Source organism: Amblyraja radiata, chromosome 2 (assembly GCF_010909765.2).
Source record: "Amblyraja radiata isolate CabotCenter1 chromosome 2, sAmbRad1.1.pri, whole genome shotgun sequence".
In the NCBI taxonomy this organism is placed as follows: Eukaryota; Metazoa; Chordata; class Chondrichthyes; order Rajiformes; family Rajidae; genus Amblyraja; species Amblyraja radiata.
The window spans coordinates 133,135,677-133,150,233 of record NC_045957.1 but is presented as its reverse complement, the minus strand read 5'-3'; the positions used below and the strand labels follow the sequence as shown (position 1 = coordinate 133,150,233).

Below are 14,557 nucleotides of genomic sequence, written 5' to 3'. Positions count from 1 at the left end.
GCTCCCTTTGGTGAATCCTTGAAAGCCTTCAATGCTTGTCGAGATATTACAAGTTAGAATTGTGATAGAAACATCCAAATCAACTCTTTTACTTTTGCAGTTGATGGAGGATACAAGAGCAGATTTCACAATGACATTCCGCCAGCTCAGTGAAATTTACAAGCAAGATCTTGAGGTGAAGAATATTTCTAAGGTATGTCAAGTGGTTATGTGGAGATAGGGGGCCAGTTTGGAACTAGCCCTCCTGAAGAAAACTGATCAAGTGTTTGAAAATAGTGGTACTTGCCTTCCTGCAGTTTGGATAGAACCTAAGGCAGCAGAAACTTTTTTAATGGTTGCAGAGAATTTATTGTGGTTCCCTCACTGGGTCAACCTGGCTGACAAGCAAGAACAAAAAAGACAGAGAAGAGGGAAAAAAAATTAGACAGCCTTTTTAACTGCATTTCATCTGTCAACTTGACTGCTTAGGGTCATTCTGTCACATCGCTGTCAATAAAGCACCGCCTCCCAATATCAACTGTAAATTCATCAGACAATCTGCTTCAGGCAGATTGTGTAATACTAATATGGAACAAGGTGATCCAGAATTAGAATATTGCAGGAATTGTACTGGGGTGCCAGGCTTCCCTAATACAATAAAATTGAATGTTAAAATTGGGTTTAAGACTTTGTTCCTGCAATTATCTCTCTAATAGTTGTGACCAATTATTATATGTTCAAAACTTCATATTGTTAATTTGTTAATATTGTTTACTTGAATATTTTGATTTCAGGAAAAATGAAAAATGAACAAAAATAGATTTAGATAATAGAATCCAAAATGTTTTTTCATACACAGTGTTTGATACCTGGAACACACTGCCTGAGGATGTGGTACAATCGGATACATTTACAATGTTTTAGACATATTTAGACAGACATTCAAGTAGACAAGGCAACGAAGGATATGGTCCTGATGCAGGCAAATGGGATATTAGCCGAGGTATGAGAAAATGTAGGTATAGATGGGCCGGTATAAAGGTAGGCATTGGGCAGCACAGTGGCGCAGCAGTAGAGTTGCTGCCTTACAACACCAGAGACCTGGTTTGATGCTGACTACGGGTGCTGTACGTTCTCCCTGTGACTGTGGGTGTTCTCCGGGTGCTCTGGTTTTCCCCCAACACTCCACGTCCATGTTTGTAGGTTAATTGACTTCTGTAAATTGTATAAATTGTCTCTAGTGTGTAGGGTTGTGTTAGTGTGTGGGGTAATCGCTGGTCAGCGTTGACGGTGGGCTGAAGGGCCTTTTTCGACACTGTATCTCTAAAGTCTAGACGTGATAGGCTCTAAAGGGCCCATTTCTGTGTTGTCCAATGCCATGAGTGAAGAATGAAGCAAAGCTAAAGATTTTTCTCACAATCTTCGCCTTAAAGCTTTTGCCTTTTCTCAATTTAGTCTGTTCTTGATCTCTCAATAGTAAACGTTCAACTAACAATTGGCCTCTTATATTGTTTGACTTTTAAGCTAACCTGAATTGTTGAACAAATTCTAAGCTTTTACTATAAACGCCATAATTTAATAACAGCACAAATATAATTTGAAGAGAATGTTACATATAATATATTTTTGATTTTTATTGTTTCAAATATAGTTTGAAAAATTATGTTCCATTCTTGCAACTGATTGCAGTGTTATGTTAGTCTTCACATTTACTACATGATGCTAAAAATCATGAAGGACATCAAGATATAGGACGTCATTATTAAACTATCAGGATGGTAAATAATTGGCAAATGGAATTCAGTGCAGGTAAATGTGAAGTGGTACATTTTGGGAGGAAGAATACAGAGGTCACTTATTACTTGAAAGGTGTGACGTCAAGTAGGTTAGTGGAACCAAAGGGGATCTCGGAATAAAAATGCACCAAATCATAAACAGTTATGCCACAAAATGCAAGAAGCACACCAAATTCTATAGTGTATTTCTAGTCGGAAATAATTGTAAAGTAGGGCAGGTATATTAAATCTGCATCAAATCTTGGTTAGACCACACTTGGAGTAATGCATGCAGTGGTCACATACTTCATAGAGGACTGCGTGCCAAAGTAGTCAACCTCACTGTTCCCCCAACCAGAAATCTTGGATAAACCATGAGATCCACTTCCTGATAATGTCCAAGTCCTATACAAGTTGGATGTACAAGATTCAAATGTACATAGAAATCTAGGTATGACCTTCACATACCCATCATGCTCCCAAGGGACAATTCCAGACCAAACCCGATCCCAGATTAACCATACGAACATCTGCCGATTGTGGCAAAGTTTGCATGTTATAATGGGCTACAAAGTAAAGTCGGAAAGTATGGTTAGCAATAATGCATCGCTTCCGATGGGCTCAAGGCATTCTCTGTTTGTTTTGAACAAAAGGTCAGTGGAATAATGTCTTTTGCATCAACAGTCTTGCGTGCACCTGTATCTGTGATCACGATGGCAGTCACAGATGTTAGATCGGCCTTCCTGAAAGTGAACCTGTGGAAAGCGGCTCGCCCAGATAGAGTCCCCGGCCATGTCCTCAGATCTGTGCGGATCAGCTTGCAGGCGTATTCGTGGACATCTTTAACCTCTCCCAACTCTATTTTGAGCTTTCCATCAGCATTAAGAAGATCATTATCATCCCGGTGACAAAGAAAAAAACTACTATCCGGTAGCTCTTATATCCACCGCCATGATGTGCTTTGAGATACTGGTCATAGCGCACATTTTTAGCCTCCTAGACATCCTAGATCCACTGCAATTCTCCTTCTGCTTCAACTGGTCCAGGGTAGACACCTTCTCCCTCGCCATATAATCATCCCTGGAGCAACTGGATAACCTACATCAGATTCTTATTCACGGATTCAACTCCATAATGCCAACCAAACTCATCTCTAAACTGGACCTGTGACTCAGCACCGTATCTGCAACTGGATACTTGTCTTCTGATCCATAGATTGCAATCAGTAAAGATAGGCAAAAAAACATCTACAATAATAGAAGAATGGGCTGAAAGATGGCAGATGGAGTTTAATGCTGATAAATGTGAGGTGCTACACCTTGGCAGGACAAATCAAAATAGGACGTACATGGTAAATGGTAGGGAACTGAAGAATACAGTTGAACAGAGGGATCTGGGAATAACCGTGCATAGTTCCTTGAAGGTGGAATCTCATATAGATAGGGTGGTAAAGAAAGCTTTTGGTATGCTAGCCTTTATAAATCGGAGCATTGAGTATAGAAGCTGGGATGTAATGTTAAAATTGTACAGGGCATTGGTGAGACCAAATCTGGAGTATGGTGTACAATTTTGGTCGCCCAATTATAGGAAGGATGTCAACAAAATAGAGAGAGTACAGAGGAGATTTACTAGAATGTTGCCTGGGTTTCAGCAACTAAGTTACAGAGAAAGGTTGAATAAGTTAGGTCTTTATTCTCTGGAGCGCAGAAGGTTAAGGGGGGACTTGATAGAGGTCTTTAAAATGATGAGAGGGATAGACAGAGTTGACTGTGGACAAGCTTTTCCCTTTGAGAATAGGGAAGATTCAAACAAGAGGACATGACTTCAGAATTAAGGGACAGAAGTTTAGGGGTAACATGAGGGGGAACTTCTTTACTCAGAGAGTGGTAGCGGTGTGGAATGAGCTTCCAGTGGAAGTGGTGGAGGCAGGTTCGTTGGTATCATTTAAAAATAAATTGGATAGGCATATGGATGAGAAGGGAATGGAGGGTTATGGTATGAGTGCAGGCAGGTGGGACTAAGGGAAAAAAGTTGTTCGGCACGGACTTGTAGGGCCGAGATGGCCTGTTTCCGTGCTGTAATTGTTATATGGTTATAATAATTATTCCCGATGTTGGAGAAGTCCAGAACAAGGGGTCACAGTTTAAGGATAAGGGAGAAATCTTTTAGGATCGAGATGAGAAAAACATTTTTCACACAGAGAGTGGTAAATCTCTGGAATTGAGGCCAGTTAATTAGCTATATTTAAGAGGGAGTTAGATGTGGCCCTTGTGGCTAAAGGGATCAGGGGGTATGGAGAGAAGGCAGGTACGGGATACTGAGTTGGATGATCAGCCATTATCATATTGAATGGCGGTGCAGGCTCAAAGGGCTGAATGGCCTACTCCTGCACCTAATTTCTATGTAACACACAGTGCCCTCAAGACTGTCATCAACCCCTTACTATACTCCCTCTGCACTCATGACCGTGTGACAAATATTCTGTCCAATTCCATTTACAAGTTGGTGGATGACACCACTGTGGTGGGATAGCAAATAAAGATTAGAGAGATGGAAAATAATGATTAGAGAGAGTGCAGGAAGGAGATCGAGAATGTAGCAGCATGGTGTAAAGACGAAACCTTTCCCACAATGTCAACAAAATGAAAGAACTGATCAGCCTTCAAGAAGTGGGGTGGACTATACGCGCCTGTCTGCAACGATGTTGTTGAAGTGGAGATGGTCAAGAGCTTCACGTTGTCGGATATAAACATGACCAACAATTTGACCTGGTCCAACCACATCTATGCTGCAGTTAAGAAAACACACAAAATTCTACTTCCTCCGAAGAATACATTTTTTTTGGCATATCTTACGGATTTTTACAGATGTGCCATAGAGCGCATCCTAACAGGATGCATCACAGCCTGGTATGGAAATGCTCTATCCAAGACCACAAGAAATCGCGGAGTTGTGTATGCAGGCCAATCCATCAGTTTATCAATTTATCATGTAAACCAGCCATCCCCCAACCCTCCCCCCCCCCCCCCCCCCCCTCCTCCGTCGACTGCACGCTACCTCAGAAAAGCATCCAGCATAATCAAGAACCACTCAAACCTTGGCCAAATGCTCAAAGGCATGTAGTACCTGATTCAAGAAAAGTTGTTCCTCGCAATTATCTGACTCTGGAGCAGGCCTCCTATGTCCTAAGGCCTCTTAAATCCTATTCCCAATCTTCCAATCTTCTTAGAATAAAGGGGAGGTCATTTAAGACTGAGGTGAGAAAAAACTTTTTCACCCAGAGAGTTGTGAATTTATGGAATTCCCTGCCACAGAGAGCAGTGGAGGCCAAATCACTGGATGGATTTAGGAGAGAGTTAGATAGAGCTCTAGGCGCTAGTGAAGTCAAGGGATATGTGGAGAAGGCAATTGATAGGGGACGATCAGCCATGATCACAATGAATGGCGGTGCTAGCTCGAAGGGCCGAATGGCCTCCTCCTGCACCTATTTTCTATGTTTCTAATGTACCTTGTTGCAGTCTTTGAAATTTTATTTAATCCACACTTTCTCAGTTGTTGTAACACACTTTTCTGCACTCTGTTTCCTTTCTCTTTTTCACTATCTTGCATGCTTGTGTATGGCATGACTTGACTGGAGAGTATAAAATGATTTATTTCACTGTACTCGTGACCAAAATAAACCAATACCAATACGAAAATTCTACTTTCCTTATGATAACAGGGACCTAGAGATACTGGAGGGGGGGCAGGAATGATTTACAAGGATGATACCAGAAAAAAATAAGTATACATATTTGTAAAATGTAAACAAGATCTTGTGAAAAGATTGAGGGGTGACCAAATAAAAGTCCTTGAAATGAGAAAAGGTTTTGATAGAGAGAATATATCCATTTGTGGGGAAGATCAGCGGGTCAGGCAGCATCTCTGGAGAAAAAGAATAGGTGACGTTTTGGATCGGAATCTTTTTTCAGACAGATTAAACCCTATCCATTTATGGTCATCACTAAGAAATCCAATGGGCAATGAGAAAAATACTTCTTTACCTAATGAGTGATGAGAATGTGGAATAGAAAGTGGTTGAGACATAGCATAAATGGAGTGGAGTGGAAGTTAGCCATGCATATGAGGAAGAAAGCCTTGGAAGGTTACACTGATAGTGTTGGGTGTAAAATAATAGCAAGTGTTTGTTGAAGACTAGCATGGACATGGATCTGTGCCACTTGACTTTATCTATTCTAGTGTATCAATTATGACAACATAAATATGTTTTTGATGCAGGAATACTGGGCACTTCAAGACCTCGCAAAACACAAGAAATTCTCGCACTGGATTAATCTGTATTTGTTAAGATTGAAAAGGTGAGAATTAATTCACTTTCAAAACTATTTTAATAGATTTGTGCAGAGGTTTCCTTGAATTTATAATGGGTTGTCCCACTTAGACGACTTTTTAGGCGACTGCAGGAGACTATGCAGTCGTCATATGTTCGCGGGTGGTTGCCGGGGAGTCGCCTTCATGGTCATGCAGAGTTCCCACATTCTGGGAACTAGTCGCGGCCTCATTATGGTCGCCGCGAATTTTTCAACATGTTGAAAAATTAGCGGCGACCAGAACGAAGCCGCCGTGGAGAGTAGCACGAATTCTTGTGCCGTAGGTGGGTCGCCAGGTGGTCCTAGTGGGTTGCCAGGAGGTTGAAGGTTCCGGTAGGTTCTCGTAGGTTGTAGCCGGTGCTGACCGGTGAATTTCATTGGCTCATTGGGGAAACAAAAGTAAGCAGTAGTATTCAGAACCAAGGATAACCGACCAGTAATGGCAAATCCCGAGCATCACAGCTGTGTCTCCACTCCTTCTCCCCCCTTTCTCCCCCACCCTCTCCCCCCTCTTTTAAAGGACTTACTGTGCACTGAGCTTTAGCCGTCTTAATTATAGCGCCAACCTTCCTGTTCATCGCAGAGTGTGTCTGTATTATTTTGGCTTTATGGAGCTTTATTTTTAGGCAGAGTAACAAAATAGTTATTATAAACTGTGACATTTACAAGATTATGAAAATACTCTGTAGAAAAGGTGATACTGAATAACAGTGACTGATTTCTAAGAGCACAACATATTCCAACTTCATAACATATGTAAAGAAAATCTCGAAGTGTAGTATGACTATTTTTGTTGCGGCCTCATTTTGCCTGCTGCAGATAATACTGCTTGCAGAATAGGCTGGTGACGGAAGGTTGTGTGTGTGCTTAAACAATTCTGTGATTTTGTTACATTGTGAAGGCAAAGGGTATCTGAGAATGCCTTATAATTACAGCTGGGAATAGTTATAACCCTGACCAGTATTAGTGCGTGAACGTAACACCTCTACATTAACACTATATTTCGTGCATCTGATCTGAACCCATCTGAGTGGGATAAAAACTTTCAAGGCTCATGAGCACTGCAACAAGATATTTCTTATGGTGTGTTGTATCTTTGTTGTATTGTGTGCTGTATTATTTCTTATGGTGTGTGAGAGAAGGTTCACCTGACTGATTCCTGGGATGTCAGGACTTTCATATGAAGAAAGACTGGGTAGACTCGGCTTGTACTCGCTAGAATTTAGAAGATTGAGGGGGGGATCTTATAGAAACTTACAACATTCTTACGGGCTTGGACAGGCTAGATGCAGGAAGATTGTTCTCGATGTTGGGGAGGTCCAGAACAAGGGGTCACAGTTTAAGGACAAGGGGGAATTCCTTTAGGACCGAGATGAGGAAAACATTTTTCACGCAGAGAGTGGTGAATCTCTGGAATTCTCTGCCACAGAAGGTAGTTGAGGCCAGTTAATTGGCTATATTTATGAGGGAGCTAGATGTGGCCCTTGTGGCGAAAGGGATCAGGGGGTATGGAGAGAAGGCAGGTACAGGATACTGAGTTGAATGATCAGCCATGATCATATTGAATGGCGGTGCAGGCTCGAAGGGCCGAATGGCCTACTCCTGCACCTATTTTCTATGTTTCTATGTAACATCAGTGCAGGAGTGAGGCAAGTGAGAGGCTGGAAACTGGTACAGAAGACAATGAAAGACAATGAAATAATCCTTGGCGAAGGAAATACGGCACATCTTGGTGCACAATACGTAACCACATGCCATAACCTGAGAGACGGTGAATGACCAACATGCACATATGTACGCACACACTAATTGACATTAACTAACACTAAGAAATTAATATTGAATTGCTAAACTTGCTATTGTGTTGTACTGCTTACAATTGCAAGAACGTGTAGCAATCAATAAAGGGCTATAGGTGTATCGCGAGTTTATGTACAGGGACATATCTATCATGCACTGTATACTTGTATTTATACTTATGCATTTTAAACATGTATGTCATGCTTTATACTTTGGCAATATAACAATGTTTTTATCATGCCAATAAAGTTTTTTAATTGAAATTGAATTGAAAGCACATTCAGTAGGCAGGATAGGCAGGAGCATGGTAGGGAGCAGGGAAGGACTGTTGGATTATGCGAGAAGCCTAATGAGTAAGGTAGATGGACTCTGGGTATGAATAGGTATATGCATCTGGGATGTTACAGCCATTATGGAAACCTGGCTAAGAAGAGCCAAGACTAGCAAGTTAATGTTCAAGGATACACATGCTATAGGAAAGATAAAAGGGTGGGTAAAAGAAGAGGGGGAGGTATCTTATTGATTAAGGAGAATGTCATGGCAGTAGTCCATCAGGTCATAAATGATATGGGCAGAATTAGGCCATTCGGCCCATCAAGTCTACTCTGCTATTCGATCATAGCTGATCTATCTCTCCCTCTTAACCCCATTTTCCTTCCATATCCACATAACCCCTGACACCCGTACTAATCAAGAATCTATTTATCTCTGCCTTAAAAATATCCATTGACGTGGCCTCCATAGCCTTCTGTGGCAAAAAATTCCGTAGATTCACCACCCTCTGACTAAAGAAATTCCTCCTAATCTCTTTCCTAAAGGAACATCCTTTAAATCTGATGCGCGCGCGCGTGCTTGCGCGCGCACACACACACACACACACACACACACACACACACACACACACACACACACACACACACACACACACACACACACACACACACACACGCACGCACGCACACACACACATACACACACTCCCTCCCCTTCCCCCTCTCCTCCTCCCTCTCCTCCCCCTCCTCCTCCTCCTCCTCCCTCTCCCCCTCCTCCCTCCTCCTCCCCCCTCCTCCTCGCTCCTCCCCCCCCTCCTCCCCCCATCATCTCTGGGGGGGGGGCTTTCTGGAGCGCTAATATGGGTGTTGTGGGCTGAAGGGACTGGTTTGCAGAGGGCTAGTATGGGTATTGGGGGCAGAATGGATTCTTGGGCTGGCGGCTCAGTCACTCAAGCCTGTTGTGCTGGCAGCTCACTCACTCACGGCTGGTGGGCTGGCAGACACTCTCTTTTGCACATATTCCATAATCCATCAATATTCCTTGACTCACGGCTATTCCTTGAAATTCCATTTCAAGCAGGGTGCATGGCCACTAAAGACAGCGAGTCGTGACCTCTCCCTCCTCCATCTTGCAGGGACTGAGCCATGCCCACACTTCTGGGTTTATATTCCCTCCCCCCCCCACACCAGAAGGGGCGTGGCCTTCATGGCATGATTGACAGGAAAGAGAATCTCAACATTTTTTAAACACTAATAACTCTTTTATTTTTCATCGATGGGAAAAATCCTCTCCTCTTGCGCAGTGGAGGGGGACTCTGAGTAAGATGGCCAAAAATCACAGCCGCAAGAGGCAGCGTTTTTCTAAAATCAATATACAGAACAACAGTAGGTGGTTAAGATCATACTTTTAGTAATATAGTTATGATATGATATATGTTAGTTAGATAGATAGACAGATAGATAGATAGATAGATAGATAGATAGATAGATAGATAGATAGATAGATAGATAGATAGATAGATAGATAGATAGATAGATAGATAGATAGATAGATAGATAGATAGTTGTGAATTATTATTACAAAAATCTGGATTACTGGGCCAATATTTTACCATTATGCTGCTGTGTCTTTCAAGGAATATTGATGGATTATGGAATATGTGCAAAAGAGAGTGTTGAGGTAGAGACGGTTACCATCTGTGAGAAAATTGCACTAATGTCAGAAATAAAAGGAAGAGCGATGGGGACAATGTCATTAGCTTTTGATAATCCTGGCAAAGGTTTAACATAGATACAATAATCTAAATCACCACGATCCAGGCTGTCAAATTTTATGGTTATATTTATTTATCAGTTCTGTTTGATTAACTATTTTATAATATAAGGAAATAAAGTTTTTACAAATATTGTTTCTTGTAGCAATACAATTGAGTCAGATGATGCTCGCAGAATCAGAATGCAAAGTAAGATTTTTCTAAATAATTTTTAAATTTAATCAGTACAATTCATATATTACATATGGATCAACCGGTTTAAAATTAACTTGACTGTAATGATTTTAAAGGTGTTAATCCAAGGTATATATTTCGCAACTGGATGGCTGAGTCAGCAATCAAAAAAGCTGAGAGGAATGATTTCTCTGAGGTAATTTTATTGGATTTGGTATATTTATGAATTTAGCTATTTTTACCTCGCATTCAGACTTTCTTGTCTATGGTATTCTGGTGTCTGAGCCACTAGTGTCATAATGCACACGTCAATGGTTCTGCATGGAGAAAGGGACGTCATAGGCTCTAGGTTTGGTCCCTGTTATTTCTGTGTTCAGCTGATGAAATTAAAAAAAACAGCTCAAAATAGAATTCCATAATTATGACGATATCATGCATGCTTGATAATTATGCTGTAGGTTAAGGTATAATGCAAGGTCCAGAAAGGGTGATAAATGGACCAATAAATAATAAATGGAACAATAGGATGAAATATGATTTGCAAGCACTAGTCAGAAGCAGCCAGAGCAATGAGAAACATCCTGCAGCGTCACACACGAGATCGTAAATTTGGATATGAAGTGGGATTCCTAATTTTCTTATTCCTAATTAGTTCAAAAGTTAGGAAAACAGTTGAGGGAACAGAAATGTAATTTGTTTTTGGATTGACGACCCTGTGCATATTAATATTGCTAATTATTATGACGTCTACATAAATGTTAATGGTTATCTCGTAACACCAGTACTATATATTTTAAAAGTTGTATGTTTGTTTTACTTTCTAATAGATTCATCTTCTGCAAAAGATTTTACGCCATCCGTTCACAAAGCAGGCAGAAGCAGAAGAAGCAGGATATTCTTCCCGTCCTCCCCCATGGGCTAAAGACCTTCGTGTCAGCTGTTCCTCTTGATGGGGAAAGTAGATTGTAACGGTATCAAAAAGAGCTAATGGTACACCAACAAAACTTTAATGTTTTTTCTGGGTTTATTATGTAATAAAGTTGACTGTTTTTTATATATGTTGTCAATAAAGTTTATTCATTTCAAAAAACATAGCTCAGTTAAAATATAAGCATTTAGTTCTCAATAATTCATGACTTTTAATATCTGTTCCTTTTATCATTAATGCTATATTGCTTTGGATGAGGCTAACTTCTGTTGGATTTATACACTTCCTTTGGAGTAAAGGCCTGGACTTCCATTCTTTTGGCATTATTTTGGCTTAGTTTTTCTTATTTAATTCATATACTCTGGCCAGCTCAGAATGTCCAATAGCCTCGCTATTAACAGCACATTACACAGGAGAAAGAAGCATAATCTTTGTAACCACATCTATTGACCCATGTGAACGTAGCCTATCAGAGATGTTTTCTTTATTCTACTCATCTCTCTCCCATTTTTTCTCCCCCTGAAAACTAACTTTCTTAGTTTTGATGATGGGTGTCTACCAGAAAGATGAACTATTTCTTTTTCTTTTTTCTACTTCTTTTTCTACTGACTAATTTACTGAATGCATAATTTTCCATTTTTATTTCAGATTCCAACATCTGCAGTTCTTTTTTAGTTTCCATTCATCTTCCTCCTTGCTTAGCATAGTAGCACCATTACTTTTTCCTACGAGAATCTGTTTGACAGATTCCAAAAAAAAATCAGGCTATCGTCCATTTCCACTCTCAGTGTCCCAACCCAAAATGGCATCAGTTCCTATCGCACTACAGATGCTCCTTGAGTTCTTCCAGTAGTTTGTTTTTAACCAACTTTAGTGTATTTGGTTATATGACGATTCGGCCCTACCCTCCTAATTAAGGAATTGTCTTGGAGAAAATCTGGATTTAAATATGGAATGTAACAGGGAAATATTTTTAGTTTTATTATCTGATTAACACCTCATTTTATTGCACAGGCTAAGTCTGTTATGGAGAGGTTGCATTCCTACAAAACCAGCCGTAATTTTACTTATGGCAAAACCTTTTTTCCCCATTGAATCCCATGTTATGTGAAGTGGAGTTCCTTCAGGATGTTTTTCTCTCAACAGTACTGATGAGTACCACAGCTGCTGGTTCATGGCAGGAGGTCACTTACGAGATTGTCTTCTCATTTCCCAATTTTTAAAGTGGCCAGCAGCCAAGTTGGGAGACACAAGTGACTACAGATACTTATCACCTTCCAGTCTTCAGTTGAATGGAGACATACACTTTCAAATGCACATCAAATACAGGTAAGACAGTTTAATGATGTAACTCACAACAAATATCAGGGGCTGTTTATGTTTGCAACTTCTACTTAAACTTGCTGACCCTGTTAATTAATCAATTGTCATATATACTAAAAACCGAATAATTATTTTTTTACTTGCAGCAGCATAACAGGCCTGTAAACATAATACACATAGATAATATAATAAACAATAAAAATCAATAAATTTTAAACAGTACCAGTGCAAAAAGCCTGAAGTCCTCAGAGCAACCAAGACATTACATAGTATAGTTAGTGTTTTGTTTAGTGTAATGTTCTGAAGCCCTGTTTCAGACATCTTGATGGTAAATAATCAGTATCAGTATTTATTTAATATCATTTTAACTGAGTACTTGCATACACAGATGAAGCGAAAAAACCGTTTCTCGATCAGTTTCCATTCAGTGTAGTTAATAAAAACAGGATAAATACATAGAGCTTTAAAAAAATTAAAATGACCATATCTAAAAACAGAAAGTAGGCCTAAAATTTACAATATAATAAAAGCAGACATTCCGACCGACAGTGGCTTTGCTTTGACAGGTGCCTAGCTGTCAAAGTATGGGCGAGGATGAATGTGTTGGTGAACGATATATGGGGAGGGGACACAGTCCGTTGACCAGTCTTATTGCCTGTGGGAAGAAGCTGTGTAGCATCCTGCTGGTTTTGCAGCTGATGCTCCTGTACCTCTTCCCAGATGGCAGAATGGAGAAGATGTGGTGTGATGGATGATAGGGGTCCTTAATAATGGAGATGGCTCTGCTGATGCTCCGCTTCTGATAGATCTCCAACAGGAAAGTGAGTGGGGCACCAATGATCCTGCTGGCTGTCTTCACTATCCTGTTGAGTTGATTTTGTTCATAAGCCTTGCAGCTCCCAAACCAGGAAGTGATGCCGTAGGTCAGTATACTCTTGGTGCCCCTGTAGAAGGTCCTTAGATGAACAGTAGGGAGACCTGCTTTCCTTAGCCTCCGGAGAGGGTGGAGCCGTTGCTGAGCTCTTTTGATCACTGCTGTGGTGTTGGTCGTAGAGGTCAGGTCATCCGCCAGGTGGAGTCCCAAGAACTTCACACTGCTGACCCTCTCCACAGCAGCTCCGTCAATATGCTGCGGAGTGTGATGGTGTTTTCCAGCCCTCCTGAAATCGATCACCATTTCCTTAGTCTTTTCCACATTGAGGGTGAGATTGTGAGATCTACACCACTCTGGAGATATGGAGAACTCTTAAGGGGTAGAATAAAGCTGGAAGGCAGCTAAATGAAACTACCATGCTAAAATAGACAACCACATTATCTGTGGATGCATGAAGAAATGCGAGTTGAAAAAATATAATTCCTCTTGTATATTTTGCGAGAGCAAATTTTACTTTGTATCTCAGATTTTTGGGTAGTGTTTTGTGAATTATGCAAGGGTGAATTTCCCTTGGATGTCACCCATATTTCGGACTTTCTTCTTTGATTCTCCATGTTTTTGAAGTTCATGTCATATTTGTTACAGTTGTGATTTAAAGAGCATTTTCCCTTAGAACAAGAATAAAGCCTTATTTGAGGGTGATAAATGAGATAAACCTGTATAAACAAAACCCCACCATGAAGACAATTCTTTCAATGACATTAAATTTTGTTTTAAAATGTAGTTGGTACATATATTGGATTTCCTGAATTGCAAATATCTAGGTTTCTAAAGCATGTAAATAAAATTGATCCCTTTGATTCCAGAAGAATTTAAAGCAAAAGTCTTGAATGTATACATTTTATATTTACAGGGCTGCCAACATTGGGTGAGAGTTGAGAGTGTGAAATTGCGAGCGAGCGTAGCGACCGGGGGGGGTCATGTATGGAGATCAGATTACATTCATGCTGTTATGCATATATATAGAGAACATTTCAGAGAAACAAAGCAAAAGTTGGACTTCCATCACTGTTCTGCACAAATAAATCAATCAACCTTGATCAAGAAGGAACTGCAGATGCTGGAGAATCGAAGGTAGACAAAATTGCTGGAGAAACTCAACGGGTGCGGCAGCATCTATGGAGCGAAGGAAATAGGCAACGTTTCGGGCCGAAACCCTTCTTCAGACGGTTTCAACCTTACCCTTTGAATATAGAAACAAGACGAAAATAATGCCACATATTCAAT

At 40.5% G+C, this 14,557-nt stretch overlaps 1 protein-coding gene across 4 annotated transcripts in view; it reads left to right on the top strand.

Moving 5' to 3' along the window:
- The window catches only part of LOC116968981 (protein adenylyltransferase SelO-like), a 69,089-nt gene extending 57,890 nt beyond the window's left edge, over positions 1–11,199 (top strand). For all 4 annotated transcript variants that reach the window (XM_033015982.1, XM_033015970.1, XM_033015975.1 and 1 more), the window contains 5 exons: positions 101–193; positions 6,033–6,112; positions 10,117–10,160; positions 10,262–10,341; positions 10,973–11,199. In XM_033015982.1, the coding sequence (XP_032871873.1) occupies positions 101–193; positions 6,033–6,112; positions 10,117–10,160; positions 10,262–10,341; positions 10,973–11,095 (420 nt within the window). In that variant the 3' untranslated portion in view covers positions 11,096–11,199. The remainder of the gene's footprint in view (positions 1–100; positions 194–6,032; positions 6,113–10,116; positions 10,161–10,261; positions 10,342–10,972) is intronic.
- The last annotated feature ends 3,358 nt before the right edge of the window (positions 11,200–14,557 follow it).